This window comes from Leishmania donovani, chromosome 31, assembly GCF_000227135.1.
Source record: "Leishmania donovani BPK282A1 complete genome, chromosome 31".
Lineage (NCBI taxonomy): Eukaryota > Euglenozoa > Kinetoplastea > Trypanosomatida > Trypanosomatidae > Leishmania > Leishmania donovani.
The window spans coordinates 395,839-420,379 of record NC_018258.1 but is presented as its reverse complement, the minus strand read 5'-3'; the positions used below and the strand labels follow the sequence as shown (position 1 = coordinate 420,379).

The following is a 24,541-nucleotide window of genomic DNA, read 5'->3' as shown; positions in this document are numbered from 1 at the left end:
GGAGTCGTAGCAGGAAAAGAAGCATACGCTGCTTTGCTGTTGTGTACTCCCTTATACAGTTGATCGCCAACCAAACCTTACACGGCGCTACATGCACTCGAGATGGATACCATCTTGGACTACACGCTCCATCATCTCTTCTTCTACACACACGTTGCCCTCTCTTAATACGCGAGCAACTGCCTTCACCACTTGTTTTCCTTCTCTCTCTCTCGCTCGCTCCACTCTGGAGAATGGTTGCATTTATGTCTCCTCACAGCCCTGTCTTGACCGCTTCGCACGGTAGGCTTGTACACATCAATCGTCTCGTATCTCCGTCCCATTCACACGCGAGTCTATTATCGCACGTCGAGAGCGCTTGCTAGCACGAAAAGTGACGAAAAAACAAAAGCAAAAACGCACGAGAGCGGCACCCTATCGGCAGCAAGGAGAACAAAGACATACAAGTGGCACCACCTGCGACCATGCCCGCGCACTTTCCACCCAACATTCATTTTCTCGAGGAGGTCACCTCCACGATGGATGTTGCCCGCACGATGAGGGCGACCGCTGGTGGGAAGGCGTTTGCTGTCGTCGCGGCCGAGCAGACAGCCGGTCGTGGCACAGGCGGTCGCACGTGGACGTCGCCGAAGGGGAACCTCTACATGACTTTTGGTGTACCTCAGCTGGGCCAACCACCATGCCTCAAGGAGGAGCTAGTGCCCGTGTTGCCGCTCATCTGCGGTCTTGCGTGCCGCCGCGCCGTGCTGGAGGTGCTTCATCTGGATAGGGTGTCGGCCAAGGCTTCGGTTGCTGCGGATGCGGCCAAGGCCGTGTCGACCAAGTGGCCGAACGACATCATCTACAATCACAAGAAGATCGGCGGCACCCTAATCGAGAACGATGGGGACTACTTTATCATTGGCATTGGTATGAACATCGCCGTGGCACCGCAGATGACGGACGCTGGCCGAGAGGCAACGATGATCAACGCCATTGCGGAGGATTTCGGCGTCAAGTCGTGCACTCCGCGGGACCTCGCGAACGCGATCTGGTGCCACTTCTTCGACATCTGCACCTCGCCAGAGTGGACGCGCGAGTCGGTGATTGAGAGTTTCGACAAGGTGATGGATAAGTCCCTGAAGCTGTACAAGCGGCTGCCGGACGGCCGCGATCCGGAGGAGCTGACGGCGGTTTCGCTGAACAGCTGGGGCCATTTGAAGGTTCGCCACACCGACGGAGCATTAGAGGACTTGTCCGCGGAATACCTGTTTTGAGCAGGTGCTGCGGGTACGGGGATGGGCCGAGGAGCTGGTGAGCGACATCGACAGCTCGTCAGACGGTTAGCATGCTGGCGTCTCTGACGTCTGTGACCGATGTAGCAGTACGAGCTCCCGCTGCGAGCGGCTCCTCCTCGCCTGTGCCCGTCACGCTTTCCCACCAAGGCGTGAGGCACTCGGTGCAGCCCCAGAACTTGGATAGTGAAGGGAGGACACGCTGCGGCATGCATGGTGCAGCAGACTCAAAAGTACGCGCCGGAGCACCACAACAAGCGCTATAGAGTGCTCCACCTTCCTGTGCATTCCCTTTGAAGCGCTGCGCCCTTCCATTCGTGACGAGGAGCACCTCACTGCCGTGAGCGACATCCAGGGCCCTCAGCAAACGTGGATAAACACTTCTACTCGGAGTTCCTCGCTTGAGCGCTAGGTGACAACGAGCAGAACGCACAAGGAAAAAACCTAAGGTGGCAAAGGAGTTAGCTAAACTCTCATCACGGGCACTTGAGCAGCACGTGCGTATCCAGTAATCATGTCGCCTTGCAATGTGCTCCTCGCTAGACGTGGCTGAGACTAGCCTTTTTTCGCATTTTTCAACGCCTCCATTGCGCCTCTAAAACGCCAATAAACATATACAGCCACAGCTCACCTACCTTCGCATGCATACGGCTCAGCCCTGGAGATTCAGGACGAGGCGTCCCGCCATCGAGCCGGGCCACGCGCCTAGCGGGGCTCCTCTCGCTCTTCCCCCGGATGCGCGCTGCGCCACCGGCGCCACACGCACCTGCGTGGGCTGCACGCGTCGCACCAGCCGGGGCAGCGCCCATGAGCCCGTTCCACCACGGCACTGCTGCCTGAGGGAGGGAGGGAGGCGCGCCTGGATGGCCTGCCCGCGTGTGCCGCCACGCCCGCCAGTGTCTCCGGCGCAGCGCCAGCGCAGCCCTCTGCCCCGCCCACACCAACAGTCCGCAGCCAGCACCCAGGGCCAGGCTGCAGGCCGCTTGGCGTCCCCCACAGAGTGGTGCACGGAACCCTTGGTGCCACGCGCTGACGTAGCCCGCTTCCCCTTCATCAGGGCAGAGGTCGAGGTTGACAGCGACGAGCTCGATGCGTTTTCGCGAAAGCATCCGTTGCTGCGGAGCAGCGCGTCGGAAGTCGTGTGTCTTTAGCTCCGCTGAAACGCCGGTTGCATGCCCATGCATCCCCTCGACTCTCTTCATTTTTTTTTGTTTTGCCATCTGGTTAGCGCTAGTCGTTGTGCTGCGAGCCTTCGCTCGCGGTAATGCGGCCATTATCTCGGCCGGCGGCAGTGAGTGTTCGCGGAGTGTCTCTTGCTCTGCGCCGTCGCGCTGACGAGAGTCGGCCCACCGCTGTGCCCGGAGTGCAAGGCCGCGAAGTTGTAAGCGAAACCCTGCCGGACGCCGGCGCGGCCTCTCCCACTTCTCCTCGTGCGACAAACTGGAGTGTCCGCGCTGCGTCTGCTCCTGGTGAGGGGGCGGCGGATCGTGCGCAGGCTATTCGTTCAACACACGACCACCTTTCATTCCAGGCGAGGGGTCAACGCCCCGGCCCCAATGCTGAAGGGTCGCAACGCAGATCTCAGCTGCGGCAGCATCGCCGACGTTCTTCTCGCACAGCCTTTACTGATGACGAGCACTTGAGGCCAGGGGAGGCGGTGAATGAGCGATGCCCCAGAGCCTCGGTGATGCTACCTGCGGTGCACCCCGGGGCCGACCTTCCGCCCCTCCCACAGCGCGCGCTCGCAGAAAAGCGCACGGGCAAGTTTTCGTTTGTCAGCGATCCCAGTCAGCGTTCTAGTCGCGACGTTTACGGCCACGAGGTGCCGAATAACACACCGAAGCCAAAGTTGCCGATGTGGGCCTCGAGCCTGACCTCCCCGGCGTTGGGCAAGGTGCGGCTGACGGAGGAGTCGTGGATCTCGCTGGACGCGCGGGGTGTGCTGGGCGAAGATGTCACCGCGCAGTTTGTGCGTTGGCTGCACGAAAGTGTCCTGCCCGCGAACTCGGTTCTGAGAGAGCAGCTGGAGAGAAACGTGCTGCTGGACCTGCGCCTCGCCACGGCACGCGGCGTGTACGCAAAGAAGGCCTTCAAGCGAGGGGATGTGGTGCTCACGATCCCCCTCTTGTCGGCCACCCCAAGCGACGCCCCAAGCTGCACAGCGTGGCTTTGCTTAAACAGTGAGACGCTGGCGAAGTACTCCACAGCTGCCCAGCAGCGAGTCGGACTACCGTCGTACGACACGGTCAAGCAGGTCCTCTCCGTGCGGCAATCTTCCTTCGATCCGATTCCGCATCCCCTCTTCCTCGATCAGGTCTGCGCAGCGCTGCTGCTTGCGTGTGAGAAGGCAGACGGCGCGGCAAGTCCGCTTTACCCGTATCTGCGGCTGCTGGACTCCGCGGAGCTCTTTGAAGACGAGACCATCAAGGAGTTGCACCTTGGCGTGCTGGAGCCGACGACCCACATGGAGTACGACGAGCACGTGAAGAGGTTTCGGCATTACATGCGGAAGCTTCACGCGGTCTGGTGGGCGGCGTACGAATCAGCAACAGGGCGAGGACCGGGTGCGGACGTTGCAGGTGCGGCGGGGGATAGAGCCGATACTACCGATGCGCTTGCCTCATCGGTGCCGATTCTGCGCATTGATGGGGAGGACAGCGCAGCCTCTGTCACCGTCGACACAGAGGGCAGACGTTATCAAGACGTCGGTAACATGACTGTGGTGCCCGCCGACGCGAAAGTGTCAGGTGCCGACGCCTCTGCGGCTCGGATGGCATGGAAGCCGCCGCCGTCGCTGGAAGACATGGCGTGGGCCCTTCGTGTCCTCTTATCTCGCCAAAAGACACTACCGCATCTCCGCGTCGACAGGGCCGCCTTCGAGCGTGTGCAAGAAGAGAGCATCGAGGGCGAGGTGCTGGACGCGTTTGGAAGAGCTGTGATGAAGGGCAAATACGCCTTCTACCAACACGTCTTGCGTGCCATCGACGAGGACCGGCTACACGTGAATGAAGTGGACCCCACGGCAATACCCACCATTGTGCCGCTGTTGGACATGGTGAGTCATCCTCCCGGCGGCGTCCCGAATGTGTCGTTCACCGTGGAGAGAGTAGAGAGGACGGGGGGACGCAGTGGTAGCACCACAGAAGTCGGCACAAGTCCTCATCGCGGTGACTTGGCGAGCGGTAAGCCCAACAGTGCATCTCCATCTTACCAGGTGGTGGTGCGCGCCACGGACGACATCGAGGAGGATGAGGAGCTCACCGTCTCCTACGTCAAGTGCTACAGCGTTGCCTATACTCTTTACCGCTACGGCTTCCTGCCGCTGTCGCGACGTGAGGACGATGTGGCGACGCTTCTTCAAGCGAACAACGTCGATGGAAATCTTCGACCTGCGCCTAAAAGCGGCTCCTCTCCATCATCTCTGTCGAAGGAAGGCGTGATGTGGGCTCTGAGGCGCTGGTGGCCTTCCATGTTTGCTACGTGACGCTTGTCATGGGACTGTGGATCCTTGTGGCGCTGTTATCGAAGGGCTTCAGTGCCCCCATTTCCCTGCCCCCCACTCTGTACGTGGGCGGAAGCCAAGCAGCCCTCCTCCCCTCCATCCCCCTGCCAGGCGCTGAGCTACTTCTGGTGGTGGCAGGGCGGCGCACCTACCTACGTAGGGAGAGGTCAGAGCGATGCACGGCTACTGACGTCGGCAGTGAGGTCCTGGCTGGCGTCGCGTCGAAGGGACCTGCGACAGTGGACGCGCTTGTGCCATCGATGTGATGGGCAGGGTGTGCCAGCTTGACTCGGGCGTATTTTACCCAGCCGCTGCTGCCCTGCTGGTGTGGGGCGTCCGCGTTTCACCCAGAGAGAGGTGCAAGGCGTGACTGCCGGCTTGAGGAGGGAGCGGCTGTGAGGTGTGTCGTGGGCAGCGCTTGAAGCGGAGACCGTGCTCCGATGGCTGAGTCGGCGCACTGCTGTAAGGCGTGTGTCTACGAGCGCTTCTCCGCACCAGGCGATGGGGGGCTGTGGCAGTCCGGGTGGAGTTTGGCTCACCTTGTACGGCGGAATGGAAAAGCTCACGAAAAGCGCTTTACATCCCGTCGCGAATCTTTTTTTGCTTTTTTTTTGCTTTCTTGTAGGGTGTCTCAGCTGTTTCAGTCGGGCGGCTTCTGGCCACGGCGTACGGGTATATGTGTGCGTGCGGGGCGTGGTAGCTCTCTTCCCTCCCTCTGATGTTGCGGAGGATGTGAAGTGGTTTCACGACGTTGTCTCTGAGTTCAAGTCAGTCCCAACCCGACCAGTAGTTTCCATCATCACAGCCACTGGGCGAGGTATGAGGGATAAGGAAGGGTGGGCCCTACACTTCCGTATGCGCGATGGAAAAGGTAAGCAGTGATGCCGTAAGGGCGGAGTATGGACGTCAGTTTGCCCGAACGTGGCGACAGCCCATACCTCTGGTGACATCGCCCATAACAGGCTAGAGAATGGGATGGTGCCCCTCCAGAATCGCCTTCTCCTGTGCCCCGTCGCACTCTCTTTCTGTCACTGTTTGGTCTCACACCAGCGAGCGCAGGAGTGCTTCACACATGTCTGTCTGCCTATTCTTCCCTCAGTAACGCCGTGATCCCGCATTCTCTGTGCTGTTCTCTCCGCTTGTCTGTGTCTGTGTGTGTGTCCATTCTTCCTCACTTTCTCTTGCAAGGAAGCGCAATTTTCTCCTGCGTTATACACGTAAACATATATATATATATTTTACATCACACTGCTCACTGTACCGCCGTGCTTGCGCTCGCGTTCGTTTTGGTTTTGTGTGCGTGCGCGTGTGTGTACGTGAGCTTGCTTGTGTGCCCTCACCGAGCTGCGGCTGTCTTCTGTCTTCCTCCTTTCTTGTATAGGCATTGCTTCACGTACGTGTATGCTTGCGTGTGCGTGTGTCGGTGCACACACTTTTTGTTATCGTTTCACTCACAACCACTTGCGAGGTGCCAGCGACACTGCTCATCTGCTGCTGCGCGCTCCTTTCTCTTGTTACTTCGTCTTCCTGTGAAGCGACAACCGAGTCCAGAGCAGCAACTGAGAACCATGTCCGCAGTCGCTCACGAGTTTGAGACACCTGCTGAGGTGAGCCCGGCTGGCCAGAATGGGATCAACATGACTGCGGGACCGCCTGCCCGTGAGGATGGCTTTAGCGTCTCGGCTACAGAGCTCGCTTCTAAGGCGCATCCCAATCGCGCCATTCAGTCCACAGTCTCAGTGCCGCACACGCGGATTTTGAGCCGCCCATCCGCCGGCGGACTGCACTTCTCTGATGCCGGGAGGACTGCCGCAGCTGGCTCTGCGAACGGCGGCAAATCGCACGCGGTGCCCTACGAGGGCACGGTGGTGCATCCATCGTCGCGCGGTCGCGTTTCGAGGTCTGGAGCTGGTGCAGGTGCGGCTGCCAGCGCAGCTGAGGCAAAGGCCGTCATGCAGCTGGCCGCTGAGAAGGCGAAGGCTGCTGAGGCACAGTCTCCCCAGGAGACCACTGCGGCTGACCACACAGTCATGGCTGCGAGGGGAAAAAAGAGGGTGCCGGGACCGCACCTCAAGCACGCGCGCTTGCAGAAAGCACACGAGTCCTACGCAACAGTCGCGGCTGCGAGCGACAGTGGGGCCGGCGCCGTCAAGACGGCGTCTCGTCGGCGCCGCCGCAACGGAAACACCGCAGGGGCTGAGGGCAGGCGGCCGCCACATTCCCAGACCGCGGGGCAGGGCACTGTCAAGGCGACCAACCCAAAGAAGACTGTGAGGGTATCCAAAAAGACGCAGGACGAGAACGGCAGGTCTCACTGCATGGAGCCGGCCGCCAGCTCGCAAGGGTCTGCGAAGAGGAAGACGGCAGCGGCTACGACAGCCGAGGCTGCCGCTGCGGCAAAAGGTTCCCCGAAGCAAAAGCCTGCCAAGAAAGCGATCCCGGCTGCTGCTGCTGCTACGACTAACGCTAAGAGCGCGGAGCACGGTGCCGCTGCACAGTCGCAGACAGAGAAGTCTGCGGCGGCAGCGGAGGCGCCAGCGGATCAGGCGTGCGCCGACAAGAAGAACATCGTAGAGGAAGCCACGGCTGAGGTCGATGGAGTGCTGAGCGCTCCTGCAGGGGAGAAGGAGGCCGCTGCTGCGGCCAAGCACGCGGATCCGGAGGCGACAGATGCTAAGGAGGAACCTGCCGAGCAGCCCGAGGAGGATGCGACTGAACTTTAAAGCGTAGTAGTGCCCCCGCTGTGCTCTCCGGTGCATATCTGACATAGAGAACAAGAGTGCGGGTTGCTTGGCCGCATGCGGGGGTAGGGGCATGGCTTTCGCATAACTCGTTCTCTCCTTGTCTCTGTCGTTCATGTCTCCCCTGGACTCGCAGCCGACACATGCGGACACGGTGGAAAGCAGTTGAAGCTGGATGCAGCGTCCTCTGCTCCCTCCTGACGAATTCGAGCAGTCCGCACCCTACAGGCCCACACAACAACAAGCACAAAAAAGCGGATACATGCACCAACACCTGTTTTTCCTTCCCGGTATCCTTGCCATGCGCGCTTCTCTTTTCGTTGTGCCCTTTCAGGAAGCTGTGCCGCGGCCGGAGCGGTGTGAGTGGTTTGTAAGAGTGGCCAGGAGGCGGGTGGCGGTGGTGAGGCGGTGGCATGCACGTTTGCGGCTCCGTAGTTGTCTTTGGCCTCTTAGATGAGATGACGCGTCACTCCTTTTGCGTGCGCTGCGTGGTGACTCTTCGCTTGAATGGTTGTATCTATCTATATATATATATGTATATGCTTATGCTGACTTTTTGTGGTTCCTTCGACTCGTTTTTTTTTTTGGAAGCACGTAAGCGTAGTCTTCTCTCTACACCCGCAGCTATATCTATATATATATATGTTCATGTATGTATATACGTCGATATCTGTCTGTCTGTGCCCCTCCACCTTCCTCTTTTCGGGGTGGTTGGTGGAGGTGGTCGGGGGTTCTTTCGGTATCTCTCCGCTGCGCCCGTTTCTTATGTGTTTTCTCTTTCAATGCCGCCTTTTCACTTCCGCGTGAAGTTCATGAGAAGTACCTCATTTCTGCGCTGAAGGGGGCGTCTGAGTCGCTGTGGATGGCTCCTCAGCTGAAAAGAAAGCGAACGCGAAGAAGCGTTTTCTCTTACTCTGTGCTGCCCCAGCCCTGTCGGAGCCCTTACAGGGAGGTGATGCGCCGCGGCGTTAGCTGAGCGGGGCCGCTCCTCACCTCGGCTGTACATCTTGACGCTGCCAAAGTTTCCTTGTCGACCACGCGTGTGCACGGCATACCGCCAGCAAGCCTGCGCTGCCCTTCCTCATCTTTGGTGCATGGAAGGAACACGCACACACACACACACACACGCACACACACACACACACACACACAGATAGATCGACTCGCACGCGCGCGGAGGCAGGGGTGCCGCTGCAGGAAATACTGCAGACTCCTACTCGAAGCGCTTGCGCAGGGGCCATGGGACGCAGCCGAATTTGTTTCACCGCCCCCACACAAGAAGGAGCACTGGAAGTGCCGCTGCGACTCCGGCTGCTGAAAAAGGGAGAAGGGCTCTTACTCGTCTCACCGCGTGATTGGCTGGCACTCGAGTAATGGTGCCCGGCGAATCATGAAGCGCCCATATTGTGTCGCTGCTGCAATGCAACGCCCTCTCAAACGAAAGCACCTTGCACGTCTGGACGCCATATCTGCCCTTCTTCCCCTCGCTGTCTGCACTCCATGGGCCTGCTGGCTTGCGTATCCTCTCTTCCCTTCCCTCTGCACGGTCGGTGCCCACGCATGCCGAGCTGCCCTGTACTGAAGTTGTCTGTACATCTCTCGCCAGTGTACTTCTCGCGCGTCTTGAACGCCTCGTGCACCACTCGCGCACATATATATCCGTCACGCGCGCAGTTCGCCTTTTTTTTTGTAGCGCAACTAGATATAGTGCATCAAGCGGCGCGCTCCTTGCCTCGCTATCGCACGCGCGCGGCGCATGTTCAGGGAATTTGTGCATGCGTGCGTGTGTCTCGTTTGAAAGGGTCATATTCCTTGACCAGGTCTCCGCTTGTCTTTTCATTTTTTCGTGTTGCTGTTGCACTTCCAGCCGACGCCCACCCCAGCCGTTCTCCCACACTCTTGGCGAACGTGCGCATGTGCACAAGACCTCCATTGAATCCGTGTCCACAGTTCTCACAAGACCTTCTCGTCTGTTGTCTCTCTCTCTCTTTGGCGCAAGGCGCTTGCGGTCCTCGGGCAGCACGCAGTCTCACCCATCTCGTACCGCTTCGCTCGGTGCTCTCATCGCGCATTGGTGCTCTACTCCGCTCCCATCGAGCCTGCATCAAGCAAGTACAAGTTGCGTGGAAGTGCGCACGCACGCAAGAGGCGTCACAGATAAAGGAACGCACGGCACACAAACAGAAAGACGCTCTGGCCGATCCCATCATCTTTTATTGCATATTTCGGGGGTGGCGCCTTTCACGTCCGCTCACACCGCGCACCAGTTCAGCAGTGTGGTGCTCGCTCCATCTGCTCTCCTGTCGCGTAGCACTTGCATGACGTGCATAGCGCACGCCTCTTGCTCTATCTTTTTTTTTTTGTTATTTCACCTATACCTTCCTTGATTTTATTTCACACTGCATCGCACGCGTTACCTCGATTCGTTTGTTTCTGTGCTTCTGGCGATCGGTCTTTCCATTGCCTTTAGCCTCCGGCATGCTTTCTCGCGCTCTCTCTGTATGCGTGCGTGCGTCCTCGCCTGTTGTCGACTCGTTTCTGCGCGACTTCCTGATTTTCGTTGGTGTGGTGTCTGCGTCGTCTTCCTCTCTGTCGTAGTTCCTGCATTTTTTTCTGTGTGTGCTGGCTGTGTCTGCGTGCGCCTCTTTCTCTCTCTTCTCCTCGTCTGTGCGTCTTCGCTCCCGCGCCCTGCCATCTCCCTTGTTGTTTCTCGTCTCTCAGCGGGTTTTCTCTAGCGGTGCCGGCTTCACTTTACATTCCGCCTATTCAGTGGTGTTGGCGGTGCCGCGGCTGCATCTCTTCACGCTGACTTCTTGTCTATCGCAGCACTCAGAACGCCATTCCCGCCGAGCCCCCTCCGTGCGAAGTGCAAGCGCTGGACGTGGTCTGTGAGCACGCGTGACGTGTTTTCTTACAGGACACACTTGCTTGATTGATTTTGCCTTACTGCGGACGGCCTCGGCTCATCATGTCTTCCGCGCGCAGCGAGGGCTCTGAACGCTCTCCTGATGAGGTACCGAGCCCCATGCCGAACACCGCGCCTTTAGCCACGGTAGCCCTTGCGGACTCCATCGGCGTCGACGCCCCGCCGGCGGCATCGCTCCTCACGGCAATCTGCAACTCGACGCAAATCATCAGCAACGTCTCGGTGTCATCCTCGCACACCTCGATGATGCGGCTGTCGCGCGCCGAGGTGCTCGCCCGCACAGTGCACCTTCGCTGCCTACCGCCCTTCATGAAGCAGAGGATCCTCGCCGATGTCTTCGAGGACTGCGGTGAGTACCTGCGCGTGCGCATTTGCGGCAACGCCGCCACGCACCAGAAATGGGTGTACGGCTTCGTGGAGTTTGCCACCAAAGATGCAGCGGCGAAGATGACTACATACTGTGGGATGGAGCTGCCCAACGGCCCCGATAAGCCGCCGCTGCGCCTCAAGTGCAGCCCATCAAAGCAGCCGATTCTCGACTGCATGGCGTACGACGCTGACGTAGCCAACGGCACCCCTTGTGGCTTCGGTCGCGGGCACCTGGCGGAGTGCACACTGAACGATGTGCTGCTGGTGGTAGGCAGCGGCAGTGGCACCCCAAAACCAAGCACGGCAGGAGGCGCAAGCAGCAGCGGCGGGGGCCGCGGTGGCGGTGGCGTGGGTGATCGTCGCATGAAGGCGGCCAACAGCGCACTGACCGCTCTCGCGGTGCAGTCGATTCGCAAGGTTGCTGCGACTGGGTGCGGGTGTGGCTGCTCCGGCGTGAACTGCTGTGGCTGCTGCAGCTGCTGGAAGGGGTTACCGGAGTCCACGGAATGCGCCTCTTGTGCTGGCGGAGAGGTTTCGTCGGACATATCTGCTAAAGGGACCGCAGGGGCTGTTGGTGCACCCGTCGCTGCACGCGGATGCGCTGACTGTGCCACCTGTGACGGCGGATCAGCAATGGCGACGCACCCGAGCGACTGCTGCGGTGACGCAGCTGCGACGCTGCCGCAACTGAAAGCAACGTGCTCCGGGCTCTTGGACCTTCAGATGCCTTTCGTGTTCCCTGGCGGCGGCTCTCCTCTCGACTTCATGCAGCAGCTCGCCGCCGCCTTCCAGGGCCTTCGCGACAGTGCTGCCACTCACGAGAGTCAGCTGGATGGCCCGTCGATTGCGCGGCGGGCGGAGGCCATGGCGCTTGACGCGATGCACCGCTCCGGTCGTTTCACTTCCGACGCGTGCATTCAGGACACCTTGTCGGAGCTGACGCAGCTGCTCGCCTTCCTGGACTCGAACAGAGCCGTGACGGGAGGCGCCGCGCAGACCGCCTCCGGAGACTGTACCGCGACTGTCCCTCAGCGCGTCACGCAGTTGTGGATGCTGGCGCACCTCGTTAGCGCTCTTTTGTGTGTGCTGCGCCGCCGCGTCGGGGATGCCATACCGCACGTGGAGGCGGTGCTCGTCACCTTTGCGCAGACTCCGCCCTCCACGCTGCTGTTGCGTGCTCGACAGCGTGGCAAAGCAGTTGCGGTGCAGGAGCAGCGCCATGCTGAGAAACTGACGCATTCCCAGGTGCTCGGGGCATTGCATGAGGGCCGTGGCCCGGGTGCCGTCGCAGGAGCTGCCACCGCGATTGGTGCCCCTGCGGCGTGTTCGCTAGTCAAGCGTCGTTTTGCTCCGTCCCTCCCACTGGGCTCATTCGTCGATGAGGATGTGGCGGGGTCGCTGCTGGAAATGGTGAACGAAGACGGCGATTACGACGGCAGCCACTGCGAGGATGCGAACATCCACCGCATGAGCAGCCGTGATGACCCGCTGGACAATGACGATATCGAGGACAAGGATGATGACGCAGCGCAGCTGAAGGACAGCAGCGGCTCCGCCTCCAGCTGCACCTACGCCAGTGAGGCGTTTTGGAACTCCGCCGACACGGCTGCCTTGTGCCGCCGTGACGAGTCCTTCTCGCGCTATGTGCTGAACGTTCTTGTCTCCGTAGGACTTGCGATGGAGGAGGTGCACCCCGGCATTGCCCGAAGCGCCTACATGCTAGCGAACGGACGGGCGACGGAGGTGCTTGGGGAGCCTAGTAAGCTACTCGCCGACCGCCTGGCTGCCGCCCCCACCGGCAACCCGCATCTGTGCGCCGCACTTTTCGCGGAGACGGACAGGAACGGCAGCGCTCGCAACGTCACCTTTTTCCCGCATCAGTTCTTCGAAAGCGTTAATGTGGTGTCGCAGCGGCTGCTCGACATACGCGAGACGGAGGGCTTCTGGCGCCAACTTCCACCCAACCACATCGTGACTCTCTTCAATGCGTAAGGCCGGATGTAGGAAACGGAGCGGCCTAAATCAATATCGCTCGAATGCGTGTGTACTTCTCGCAGCAGCGTAGGTGTGCCGGAGGAGTGTGGAGTCGGGGGGGGGCCAACTCGCGCAGTGGGCCCTGCCGCCTGCTGCCTGCTGCCCGCTGCCAGGTTTGCGATTTAGGCCAGCCTCACCAGACCTCATTCCTGCCGCCCTCCTCACATATGCGCTTGAGCAAACTCTGAGTTGTCTCTCCGAAAAACACAAAAAATGCTTGCTGTCGCGCGCGTGCTTTCTTCTGGCGACCCCACACGATCTGCCGCGCCTGCCTTTATCATTGCTGTTCTCGTCGTTGTGTATCACGCGCAGTGCGGCTGGCTTCGACGCACCAAGAAAATGCTGCACGCCTCCCTCCTTTGTGTGTTCGAACGCGTTTTGTATCGTAGGAGGCCTCGTTTTTTTTTATTTCATGCTCTTCTGCGTCTCCTCGCGGACTGCAGCGGGTAAACACGTCATCGCGTCACGCTCCCCGTTGGCGTTTTGTGCTCTTTATCGTTGGGTCTTTGCTGTGTGGTGGTGTCGTCCTGTCCCCCTTTCGCTCCCCACCTCTCTTTTTTCTTTTCATTGCTTTTTTTTTCCATGGGGAATCTCCCTTCCTAAGTCCTAATGTGACTTTGGCGCAGCTACGTGCCTGCCGCGGTGGTGGCATTTGCGCTGTGGCGCGAGAGAATCGACGAGATGCCTACACAGCGTTGTTGTGCTATCATCTTCTTTGCATGCCTTTTTTCACCCTTTCTCCAGATACCCGCGAGTACTGCACATCTAGTACGCCACACTCTCTACTTCAGTGGCTGTGTCACACGTGACAGTGCAGACATGCCATATGTAATCCTCTGGCATTGTTGCCTTTCCGTCGTGCTGGTTGCAGGTTTTCGCATTCGTGCCCCGCCTTTGTGTGAGGTGGAGCCTCTATCCTGCCTCTATGCTCCTCTTCGTTTTCCCCTCCTTCAACACTTTCTCCATATGGTTGCACGCGCGTATGCATCTCTGCGCGCACGTGTGCCACTGTACCCCGCTACGTCATCCCCCTGGACACTGTGGCACACGACACCAAACAACCACAACGACCTTCAACAAAAACAAATACACCGCATCCTCTCACACCGTGCACACGTGTACACTCGTCTCTGCTCAATTTATCCGACACAATAACCGCGAACAACAACAACGGTTTGCACGGCGCATATACACAGGTAAAATTACTGCTCCGAAGAGAAACAGGTGACACAACTCCCTCTCCCTCTTGCCTTTCTCCCTCGTACCTCGTACTTCTCACTCCCGCACTGCATACTAGTCTTCTGCTCTACGCCTCTTTCTCTCCTTCACAAATCGTCCGCGAACGCCATCGAGGTACTTCGTCCCTCTCTCCTCTGACACATCATCGATCAAAATAGTGGAGGCTTACGACACACATACGTGATCATCATCTCCGTTTTTTTTTTTAGTTGTTGTGAGTGCTCTTCCTTTGTGCGCTACCTCCATTTATCTCTCTCTCTCTGTGTTCCCTGCGCGTGTGTGTGTGTTGTGTTGTCCAATCCTCCCTCTTTCCCTCCCTCCTTTCCCCCTCTCTCTCCGTCTGGCTCTCTTCCTCCACGTGCTGAAAGGCGCTGCTTGAAGGATTTTTTTTGTGTGTGCTTGTTTGCGTTGTTGTTGCTGTTCGTTCGTGTGGCCGACCTTTGCCGTGCCGCCGTTCCTCCGTCGCTGCGATTCACATCGTTTTCACACACACACTCACTCTCTCACTCTGCAGAAGCACCGAAGGAAACATTTGCGGACAACGACCTACATAGAGACCGAGGGAGAACGAGGGCGTGCAGAGCAGCCAAGCATAGCTCACCTGCTGCACTTTTCATTCTCTCGGCCCGTCGTTTGGTCCTCATCATCTGTGCGCGTCTTCTCCTTCATCAGCACGGCTCGAATTTCAGAGAGTTACAGAAACAGAACGACTGTACAAAGAAAGATACGCGGAAAACAAGTGCTCGGCTGCTACTCATTTTTCGCCACTTACAGTCTTTTTCGCACTCTCGGGTTTTGCTTCTGCATACGTGCACCCCTGCCTGTCTCTGTAGCCTCTGCGCGGGTGCGCTCTCTCGTTTTTGCCGCTCTTTACCTTCTACTGTACATAGGCGTCCTTTTTCCAATTCACGTAGCAGTAGTGGCAGGCAAGCAGCGCAAGAAAAAAAGAAGATACACCACTGCGCACGCCCCCTTCTCTACCCCCACTTCTGGGTGCGTGTGTGTGTGCGTCTCACCCTCTCTTTATTTTTTGTTTCTTCATTCCCAGTCTTCTCTGTTTCTCCTCGTCGTTGTCTTGGCGCCTCTCCTTGTCTCACCTTCCCTCACCTTCCCTCACCTGTTGCTGTGGTCGCCCCCCTCACCCTTTCGCCGCGTCCTTCCATCCATCTCTTCTTGAAGTTTGTGCGCGTTGTTTTCTTTTTTTTTGTGTGTGCGCGTGCTGCCGCTGCTGCTCTTGTAGACCTTAGTACTCGTAGGGAGAAAGTTTTTGTAGTGTAGTTTCTCTGTCTTTGTCTGTATAAGCGTGCCAATCCTCCTCCTCCTCCCCCTCTCACAACTCACTTTCCTCTGTCTACGGCTGAAGCAGCACCTCACCTTGTTTGCCAAAACAACAAACAAAAACGGAGTAGCGCGAGAGCGGTGTAGTGAGGGAGATAGAAGGCTGCGCGTGTGCGTATTTTGCTAGCCAGAACACCGTGAGCCCAGCTTGCGTACCGTATTTTCGTACTCAGCGGCTCTTTTTTTCTTTTTGGCTTTCTTGCCGCGTATTTTTGGTACATCTGCCCCCTCCCTCTCTCTCGTTGTACCCCCCCCCCCACCACCACCACATTTGCTTGCTCTCCGTCAACACGCGATAAAAGTGTATCGTCGTAGTGTTGTTGGCGCTGTCACCTCAGCTCGTCCGATCGCCACTCCCTCCCGTGCGCATTCGCTTATTCTTTTTTGTTGTGCTCACACTCTTTGTTCGCTCTCTCTCTCTTGACCCTCTTTCCTTTTCACCCACAACGGATGTGTGCACGTCTGTGCGCGTGAGTGCGTCACCGTCTTTTCCCACGCCTCCTCTGTTTCTCCTTTTCTTCCCGTCTTCGCTTTCTTGTCGCTCGGGTGCTGGTCTGTTTCATCCTCCAGCCGCGGCGTGTTTTCTTGTTTTCGTTTTTGTGGTTTTGTTTCTTCACGTGCTTGCGTGGTCGCTTTCTTTGGTGCCCCACCGCGCCACACGCACACACCCTTCCTTCTTTTTTTGTTCTGTCTCTCTTGCACTTCCTCTTCTTTATCTGCGTTGTGTTTTCTTCATCTACATCTTCCTCTTCGCCTTGTAGTCACGCGCATCGACGGTGAAGCGCGGCAGGTGGGAGCGAGCGAGCGGGAGAACAAGGAGTGCACCGCGAACGGCAACAGCCTTCGCGAGAGGACAAGAGACAGCAGAGTGGTGCGCTTCGAAGTGGTCGAAGCGCGCTACATCGATTTCCTCGCGGCTCCTTCATTTTCTCTCTCGCTCTCTTTCCTCGTGCGGTGTAGCGCGGTAGTGTATTAAGCGAATCAAGTATCCAGCTCTTCTCACCCGTGCCCCTTTTCTGTTCTTTTTCACAGACACACACACACAAACACACTTCCTTTCTTTCTTTTTCGTGTTGCTCTTGTTTTGCTTTTAGGAGCCTCTCATCATCTTCTCTTGTACCTCATCTACCTTCTTTTCACTCGTTGGCCGAAGCCGCGCTACCGCTGTCCCCTCTTCTCCCTCTGCCGTTTGTGCCTCTTTCAGCTCATCACTCTTGTCGTCATCTGTCCTGCTTCTTCGCGTTGATCTCTCTTTTTTTGCCCCCCCCCCCCCTCCTGCTGTCGTTCTCGCCGTGCATGTGCGCGTGTGCGTGCTGTGGATTGTTGGATATCTTCTCTCTTCTCCCTCTCCAGTAGCCTGTAGGATTTGCAGCGGTGCATTGCGCGCTGCGGCTTTTGCTTCTCGAGAGGCCGTCGATCGCCGGCAGCAGCAGCCACAGAGGATAGGATAGCACAGAACAAGGACAAGCACTCACACGCTTAGCACTATTATTATCTCGGTGCGTGTGGGCTGACACACACACACACACACACACACACACAGACAGACACACACAGACATCCCTTTCGTTTCTTTCTCTTCCGCGTCTCGTTTTGAGTTCTTCTTGTGCTCCCTCACCGCCGCTCATCAGATTCTTTTAGACATCTGGCCAGCCGCTGTGCCACTGCCGAGAAGCGCGAACACTTTCCTCGCGTTTCACCCACCCTCCTTCTTCTCCTACCCCGTACGTGTCTCGACCACCCGGAGAAAACGAGAAGAAAGAAAAAACATACACACACACACAAACATAGCTGGACTTCAGCGCTTTTTTTCCGTGTGGTCGTGTGCTCCTTTTTGTGCTCTCTCTCTGTTTCCCTACTGCGATACCCACGAGGCATACCTATCCACAGTCCAGGCGCATCGCCGATAAGTGCGCTTGCATATTTTCATTGTATTCGAGGCCTCTTGCACTCCTCTTCTCGTTTATATCTGTCACAGTTTCCGTTTGAAAGGCCTCTTTCTTCGCTTGGATTGCCCTTCTCAGCTTCATCAGCATTGCGCACCAACTGAGACGCACACGCACACGCACACGAAAAAAAAAAAACCACGCTCACGCGTACCCGGAAAGGAGACGCGGCACCCAAGGCTCGCCTCTCCGTCCTCCAACCCTTTTTTTTTCCTCCACAGCGTGCTCGCAGCGGAACAGACCAGAGCAGTGTGTGTGTGTGTGTGGATACTCTCCTTCACAGGATTCACTAGTTTTTTTCGTTCCCTTTTCTGTTGTTGTGCAGGGGTTTCGTTGGTTTTCCGATCTACTCGTTTCCTTCTTGTTTGGATACTCGATTCCGCTAGCAGTTGCCCCTCCCTACCCCCTCCTCCCTCCACACACAAACAACAGCAACAGCACGAAAAAAAAAAGTCGGCTGCTGCTGCTGCTTTTTTCTTTATTATTATTTTTTTCTTGAATTGACTGCGTCTTGAGTGCGGCGTTTTTCTCGGCGGAGACCACGCTGTCTCATTTTCCAGCCTCCTCCAGTTTTCCATTCGGCTGCGCTACGCATAGCTCTGAGTTTGTGTTCGTCTTTCCCTTTTACGGTGATCTATCACTGTATCGTGGACTGGCGCTTGGTGCTCCTCTGCCTTTCTCTCTCTGTGCTGTTCCTTCTTTCTCACTCTTTTGCTCACCGTCTCTTGAACTCTCCTTCTCACAGTGGTTTGGATCATACAGTCCGTCAAACGGAGGCGCAACACTCACAAGGCTAGCAGGCAGAAAAAAAGAGAGGTGAGCTCAAATCACCACACGTCGCTGCGCTTGGCAAGGGGCGTGCAGTTGTTCCTTTTTGGCGTGCCGACCGCCTTTGCATTTTTCTCAGGTGCTTTATCCTTTCTCCCGCCCATCTCTTGCCCCCCTCCCCCCAAACTTCTTTTTTTTTGTGGGCTGTCATTGTCGTGATTCACTTCCTTTGTGCGCTTCCGTTGCTTACAGCCTTCTCGTGTGCATCCTTGCTTCTCCCCCTGACCCGTCGGCAGAACGTTTTTTCTTGTGCTGCTCTTCGCCATTTAGAACCTCTGTCTACTTCGGCTGCCTGCGTGGCACTCTTCATCGCTCCTTCGTGACCTCGGAAGAGAGGAACGCAGCTGTCCCCCGTTTTTCCTCCTCCAAAAAAAAAACGAAAAGAAGACAGAAGAAGCAGACAGACAAGTAGAAGGCCACATCGCGTTGCGAAATACAGCCGAGCAAGCACATCTAGGGACCGTTGCAGGTTTGTTTTCATCTCTACCTTCGCCGTTGCGTCCTCGGATCGCTCCTCGTCTCTTGTTCTCCGACATCATCTCTCTCCCTTCTGGACCTTTGCGGTGATATCTTTTTTTTTCTTCGTTTCTTGCTTTCTCCGTTTCTCTCTCTTCCTTCGTCCTTCTCGCGTGGCAGCGGAGGCGCAGGTGTTGCAGGCGCTCTCTTCGTTCTTTTCCTCTCTTCTTCCTCGGTTTTTTTCCCACACACACTTCCCTACATACACGTTTTTCCTGCTTCTTTTTTTTTTCGCTTGTGTGTGTGTCGTTGCTGTTGTTGTCACCAGCCGACCCCTCCTTCCATCAGGCTAGCTATATCTTTAGCTATCTATTTCCTCTCCCCCTCTCCCCACACAACCTTCCCTTGGTTTGCTGCGTTGCTGCGTTTTTGTTTTGTTGTTCTTCACACATACCCACTCACACATACACATATCCCCCCACCCCACGTCCACACACATATATATCTTAGCTGCATAGAGTTACCCCTCGCTTCCTTTGATTGATTGTTTTTTTTTTTTCAAATTTCTTTAGGTGGCTTGCTTTTTTTTTTCATGCGCTTTTTTTTCCGGCTCCTCCGCCTCTTCGCTCATAATACGCTCATCATTAGTAGATCGTCAGCGGTCCGTTCTTTGTTGTGTTGTTGCAGTTCGATCATCTGCGTGTTGGCTTGGCCCCCTTCTTTGTTGGTTTCTCGATTTCGTGCTCGTGTCTCTCTTTCTGTGTTTATTTATTGTCTGTTTCGTGGTTTCTTCAGTTGTGTGTGTGTGTGTGTGTATGCCATAGACACCTACTCTCCTCAGATTCCCGCTACTTCCCTTCCTCTCTCTATCCCACATCCCTCCACTGCACCAAACACGCAGCCGTAGCGGCCGCGTCTTTTTATCCGTAGCGGAAAGCACAAAAACGTGCATCGGCACCAGGGGAACTCTCGGAGCCGCGTCGTCGCGTATACCATCGTGGCGCCTCTCCCTTCCACTGCGTTTTCGCACTCTCTCCCTCTCTGTGAGTCGGTTGATCTTGTGCAAGGCCTGGCGTGCCTTTTCGCTGTGGTGTTTCCCTTTCTCCAGGCTCTTGCTGTAGTCTCTCCGTCTGTGAGGTGGTTCTCGCACGTTTGGGAGCGTGTGGCTTTGTGTCGTGGTCTCTGTCTCTACACTGCGCGCTAGGTTTCTCGCGACACTCTTTCCCTCTGCCCGAAGTAGATAGTACACATACGGCGGCCATTGAGCTCTGACTTGTCGTGGCGCTCTCTTCTCGGTCGATCATCCCGGTTTTTTTTTTTTTGGCGTCTTCGGTTCTTTTTTTAGGAGAGAGACAGGAAAAAAAAAAGAACAGCAAACCCACGCTCGCTCGATACTTGCTTGTGCATTGACGCCTTTTCCCTCCTGTGACCATCACCGACTCCTTTCACTTGATCAGTCGTGTTTTCACCACACCCCGCATCGTCACGACATCATACGCGCGTGTGCGTGCGCTCTCGTCTTGCTTCAACGAGCGAGCGTGAGTGCTCCCTCTCCTTCTGCAGGGCTTTCGTTTTGGTTTATTCTGCGTTTCGCTTGCTGTTGCTGCCGCTGTTGTTACCGCCTTCCCTTCCGTATCCCTGTCATATCGTTGCTTTTCTTTTCTCTGGCGCTCGCACTCCCTTTTCGTTGTTGTTCTGTGAAGAGGGAGGCTGCGTTGTTGTGCTTGTGCTGTCACTTCTCTTCCCCTCTTCTCCTTCCCACATTGTACATCTTCGCCTCTTCCTTCTCCGACCGCTCCTCAGACATATATAACTCTCCCTCTCTATAATTTCTCCACGGCTCTTGTCGACTCAAGCGTTAGGAGCGGCGCACACGGTCGTGTTTTTTTTTTGTTGTTGTTTTGTTCTCCATTGCGGTGCCCTCCCCAGTGCTGGTCGTCACTCGCCCGCTAGTTCTTGTTATTATTATTTTTTTTTCCATTTGTCGCGTACGCACAACGCTGTGCCGTGCATTCCGTTGGACTGCGTCGCGCGGGCACGTGTGCGCGACATCTTCCTCTTTCACGTGCGCTTGCGCACGCTCGGATAGAGCAACGTCTGTGTTCAGAATGACGTCGTACTTTAGCACTTCTCCTAATGCGAAGCCGGACGAGTTGGCTTCCCCCAGGGCTGCGGCACCCCCCGCGTCTGACACCGACGCTTATAGCTTCGAGGTCGTGGCAAGTGATTACGTACCGAGTGCACACATGGAGCGAAGCTACCGCCCCGGGCCCTACTCGCCGAAGCCGCTCTACTCCGACTGCAACGCCGGCACGCGATTGCCACCGTTCCACCACGCAGAGGATTGGGCGCCGCTGGCAAGCGTTCAAGCAGCAAGCGGTGGCGCACTTGGCAGCCAAGGCCGCTGCCATATGTACGGCTTCTCTCCTGTGTCAGATGCCCCCAGCTACGACGTGCTACCCCTGAATAACCACAGTCCACCTCTGCCGCCGCCGCCGATCAACGCGGGCAAGGACGTTCTCCTGCACTCGCACAGAGATGGCGGCATGAACCCGTACACGTACCGCGGCCCAAACGCCGACTACACAAGCCGCAAGCAGAACCGGCTACACCAGGACTTCAAGGCCCTTCCGAAGGAGGAACGTCAGCGTCTGGTGGAACGCGAGGCGGCGACGTCTGACTTGCTGGCCCGCACGGTGCACTTGCGCTTTCTGCCGTTGACGATGCTGCAGAGCGAGCTGGGAGCGATCTGCAGCGAGTGCGGCGAGTACCTGCGCGTCCGCATCTGCGGCAATTCAACGAACAACCAGAACTGGATTTACGGCTTTGTCGAGTTTGCCACCACCGCGGGTGCTGAGGCGATGATGCGGCGCAGCGGGATGGAGCTCAACAACGGGCCGGGTCGCCCGCCGCTGCGGCTCAAATGCAACAGCGCGAAGCAGCCCATCGTTGACCGCGTCTTCCACGACGCTGACCCCACGACTGGCAACCCGTGCATCTTCGGCCTCGGAAACTTCGCCAAGCGCACCCTCGGCGACGCTCTCGAGAGCTACTACAACCTCAAGGAGAAGGAGGCGCAGCAGCTGCAGGACCCAACAGCGACCCCGTTCTCCGCAAGTGTTTCTCCGGGCTTAACGGCAGCTGCGGTTAGGCAGCCAGTTCGGCTGAGCCCTCACGCGCGCGCCTTTCAGCCATCCTCATCGCCGCTTCTAGGTGCGGAGTACCTCCCTGGCGTGCATCATGCCGCTTCTGGTACTGCGACAGCTGCCTCCAATGGCGACCACTGGACTTCTCCTTTACTTCCCGTAGCCGCTGCAGCACGCAAGGCCGACTCTGACGCCGCAAGCACGGACTCCGCAACGGGTATGACTTCGGCCGTCACGAAGCATCACACCACTGGCGCGCAAGGTGCAGTGACGTTCGCGGGCACGCCGCCTTGCGCGACGCACTCACCGAGCCAGGACTACTCCACCTTCAACACGGCAACCTACAGCAGCGGTGCTGCCTCCCACGCGACGCCCGGCCAACCCGCGACCAACGACTCGGTAGCAGCGCGGCGTTGCGCATCCTCCGCCTCCAACGCGGCCGCGGCACCGCTTGAGACGGTTGCCGCGGCGCTCTCGGTGCTATCGGACCGCGTCGGCAGCGCGCTGCCTGACTTCCTACTGCCTCCCTCGAACGCGGTGGCGTTTCCCACGCACTCGGACTTGGCAGGCAACCAGCTGTCTCTGGCGCTACAGAACATGATGCTCACCGGGTCTGCCACGGACGGTGACGAGGTTCTAGAGCGCGGGCGAGAGCTGACGCTGCGGGCTATCGGCCAGGCGCACTGCTTCTTGAATTCTCAACAGGGCTTCTACGACGCGATGGGCACCCTCCGATCACTGGTGGAGCTGCTGGACTTTCACGCCGCGGTGACCGGTGGCGCAGGAGCGACGGGCTCCGGCGACCACACTGCTGAGCTTCCCCAACGCGCGACGCAGCTGCGCCTGCTCGCCAACCTTATGATGGCGCTGCTGTACATGATGAAGCGCAACCTCAGCGACGCCCTCCCACATATCCACGCGGTGGTGATGAGCTGCAACGACATCCCTGTTGTGTGCCTGTGGAAGACGCAGCAGCAGCAGCAGCAGCACTCTGCGCAGCAAAAGGTGACTGGTGGCAAATCGGAAAGGCTCAATGACACGCATCGGTGGCAGGGGCTGGCAGTTGGCGATAGCGTGTACGACAAGACCGAGGAGGCAGGCGACTACGGCTGCTTTGGAGCCCCGGCCAGCTTCCTGGAGGCGGTGCTGGAGAGCATCCACGAGGAGGACAACGTGCACGAAGAAGAAGCCAAGAGCGCTTCAGCGAGCAACAGCAACAACGGTGACACCGCGAGTACCTCGTCCGCTGAGGCGCAGGCGCTGCTTCGGCGTGACCAGAACTTCCATCGCTACGTGCTGAACGTGCTGGTCGCGATTGGCCTCTCAATGGAGGAGGCTCATCCCGTGATCACGCGCAGCGCGTACGCCTTGGCGGCTGGCCGTGCGCGTGACGTGCTGGGTACAGCCTCTGCAGATCTGGACGAGTGCCTTGAGTCGACAGCGCCGAATCCGAACCTGTGCGATCGACTCTACGGCCCCATGCCGAACACCAGCAACGGCAACGGCGGCAGCAGCAGTGGTGGAAGAAGCAAGCGCGACATCACCTTCTTCCCGCGCGTCTTCTTCACGACGGCGGAGGCGATGCGCCAGGATGTCCTTCGCATGGCGGACACGGAGTTGTTTTGGCAGCGGTTGCCGCCGAAGCAGTGTGTGCAGTGCTACACTGAGTAGGGTGTTTGAAGGAGAAGTGCTAAGCGCCGCTGCGATTATAAAGAGAATCAGCAGCGCTCGACTACCTAGTGGGACAGGCGAAGGTGCCATTACTTCTCTTTCCTTTTTGGAGCTGTTGAATCGTGTTCGTCCGCCTAGCGTGCCGTCCCCTCTCCTCTATCCTAACTATGTTTCTTGGATGCTTGTGTTGCTCTTGTCTTATCCCAAACGCGGTACGCTGGGCCTTCTCCAGCGTCGTCATGTCAATATTGTTTTCTCTGCTCTTGTGCATTGTGTGCCGGTCGCGTCTCTCTCTCTCTCTCCACAGCTTCTTACACTCCACATACACACACACACAGACAAGTAGGGGCAGACGAAAAGACCGCTTTTCCGGCGCGTATGTTCAACTGCTCGTTCGAGCACTTCTTGGCAGGCGCCCCTTGTCGCCTCGTGGCTTCGTCTGTGATGGTGTGCCATTCCGATCCCCATTTCTCTCTCTGCGCTTGTCTGAGAGAGCAACCGTAGCGAGCTGCTTTGTTACCTTTTTCTGCCTTGGCAGGGTGCTTGTATTCCTCGGTTTTATATATTGGCACCCCCTCCTATCCGCTCCGTCTGCCGGTGTACTGTTCGTTCCTGATCCCCCTCTCTTTTTTTCACGCGCACAGACCGTCTCTGACACCATCACTCGTTAAATGTAGTACAGGGCGGTGATGCGGTGTGTGCGTGTAGTAGCATCTGTTTTATATTTCCATCGTATTTCTGTCGTATGGTTCTCTAGCACTTCGTAACCTACCCCCTACCTCCTCCTCCTCCCCGCTCTTGTTTGATTAGGAAACTAGCTGTGCCGTTTGCTATATTATGATTATTATTTTGTTGTCGTTGGTCCTCCCCCTTCCGTCACTGTGTGTGTTTGTGTGTGTGTTTGTAATAGGTGTCTTCTCCTCGAGACGTCGTTGCGTGGCGGCGTTCATCGGTCACCAGGGCTATACATTTTGGTGTCTGGAAGGTATTGGCAACAGCAACACACAACAAAACGCACCAGCATTGTCGCTTTCCGCTCTTGGCAGCAGGTGTCGAGGTATGACGGTCGTT

At 57.3% G+C, this 24,541-nt stretch overlaps 5 protein-coding genes across 5 annotated transcripts; all 5 read left to right on the top strand.

Moving 5' to 3' along the window:
* Window positions 1-464: 464 nt before the first annotated feature.
* Window positions 465-1,256, top strand: LDBPK_311070 (biotin/lipoate protein ligase-like protein; the record flags this gene model as incomplete). The annotated part of the gene is made up of 1 exon (XM_003863151.1): window positions 465-1,256. One exon carries the CDS (start codon window positions 465-467, stop codon window positions 1,254-1,256), a length of 792 nt encoding a protein of 263 aa, XP_003863199.1.
* A 1,873-nt stretch (window positions 1,257-3,129) lies between these two features.
* Window positions 3,130-4,758, top strand: LDBPK_311060 (hypothetical protein, conserved; the record flags this gene model as incomplete). Its single annotated transcript, XM_003863150.1, has 1 exon — window positions 3,130-4,758. One exon carries the CDS (start codon window positions 3,130-3,132, stop codon window positions 4,756-4,758), a length of 1,629 nt encoding a protein of 542 aa, XP_003863198.1.
* Window positions 4,759-6,344: 1,586 nt separating this feature from the next.
* Window positions 6,345-7,499, top strand: LDBPK_311050 (hypothetical protein, unknown function; the record flags this gene model as incomplete). The annotated part of the gene is made up of 1 exon (XM_003863149.1): window positions 6,345-7,499. The coding sequence occupies one exon, from the start codon at window positions 6,345-6,347 to the stop codon at window positions 7,497-7,499; it is 1,155 nt and encodes a 384-aa protein (XP_003863197.1).
* Window positions 7,500-10,485: 2,986 nt separating this feature from the next.
* Window positions 10,486-12,804, top strand: LDBPK_311040 (hypothetical protein, conserved; the record flags this gene model as incomplete). The annotated part of the gene is made up of 1 exon (XM_003863148.1): window positions 10,486-12,804. One exon carries the CDS (start codon window positions 10,486-10,488, stop codon window positions 12,802-12,804), a length of 2,319 nt encoding a protein of 772 aa, XP_003863196.1.
* Window positions 12,805-20,761: 7,957 nt separating this feature from the next.
* Window positions 20,762-23,470, top strand: LDBPK_311030 (hypothetical protein, conserved; the record flags this gene model as incomplete). Its single annotated transcript, XM_003863147.1, has 1 exon — window positions 20,762-23,470. The coding sequence occupies one exon, from the start codon at window positions 20,762-20,764 to the stop codon at window positions 23,468-23,470; it is 2,709 nt and encodes a 902-aa protein (XP_003863195.1).
* Between the last annotated feature and the right edge of the window lie 1,071 nt (window positions 23,471-24,541).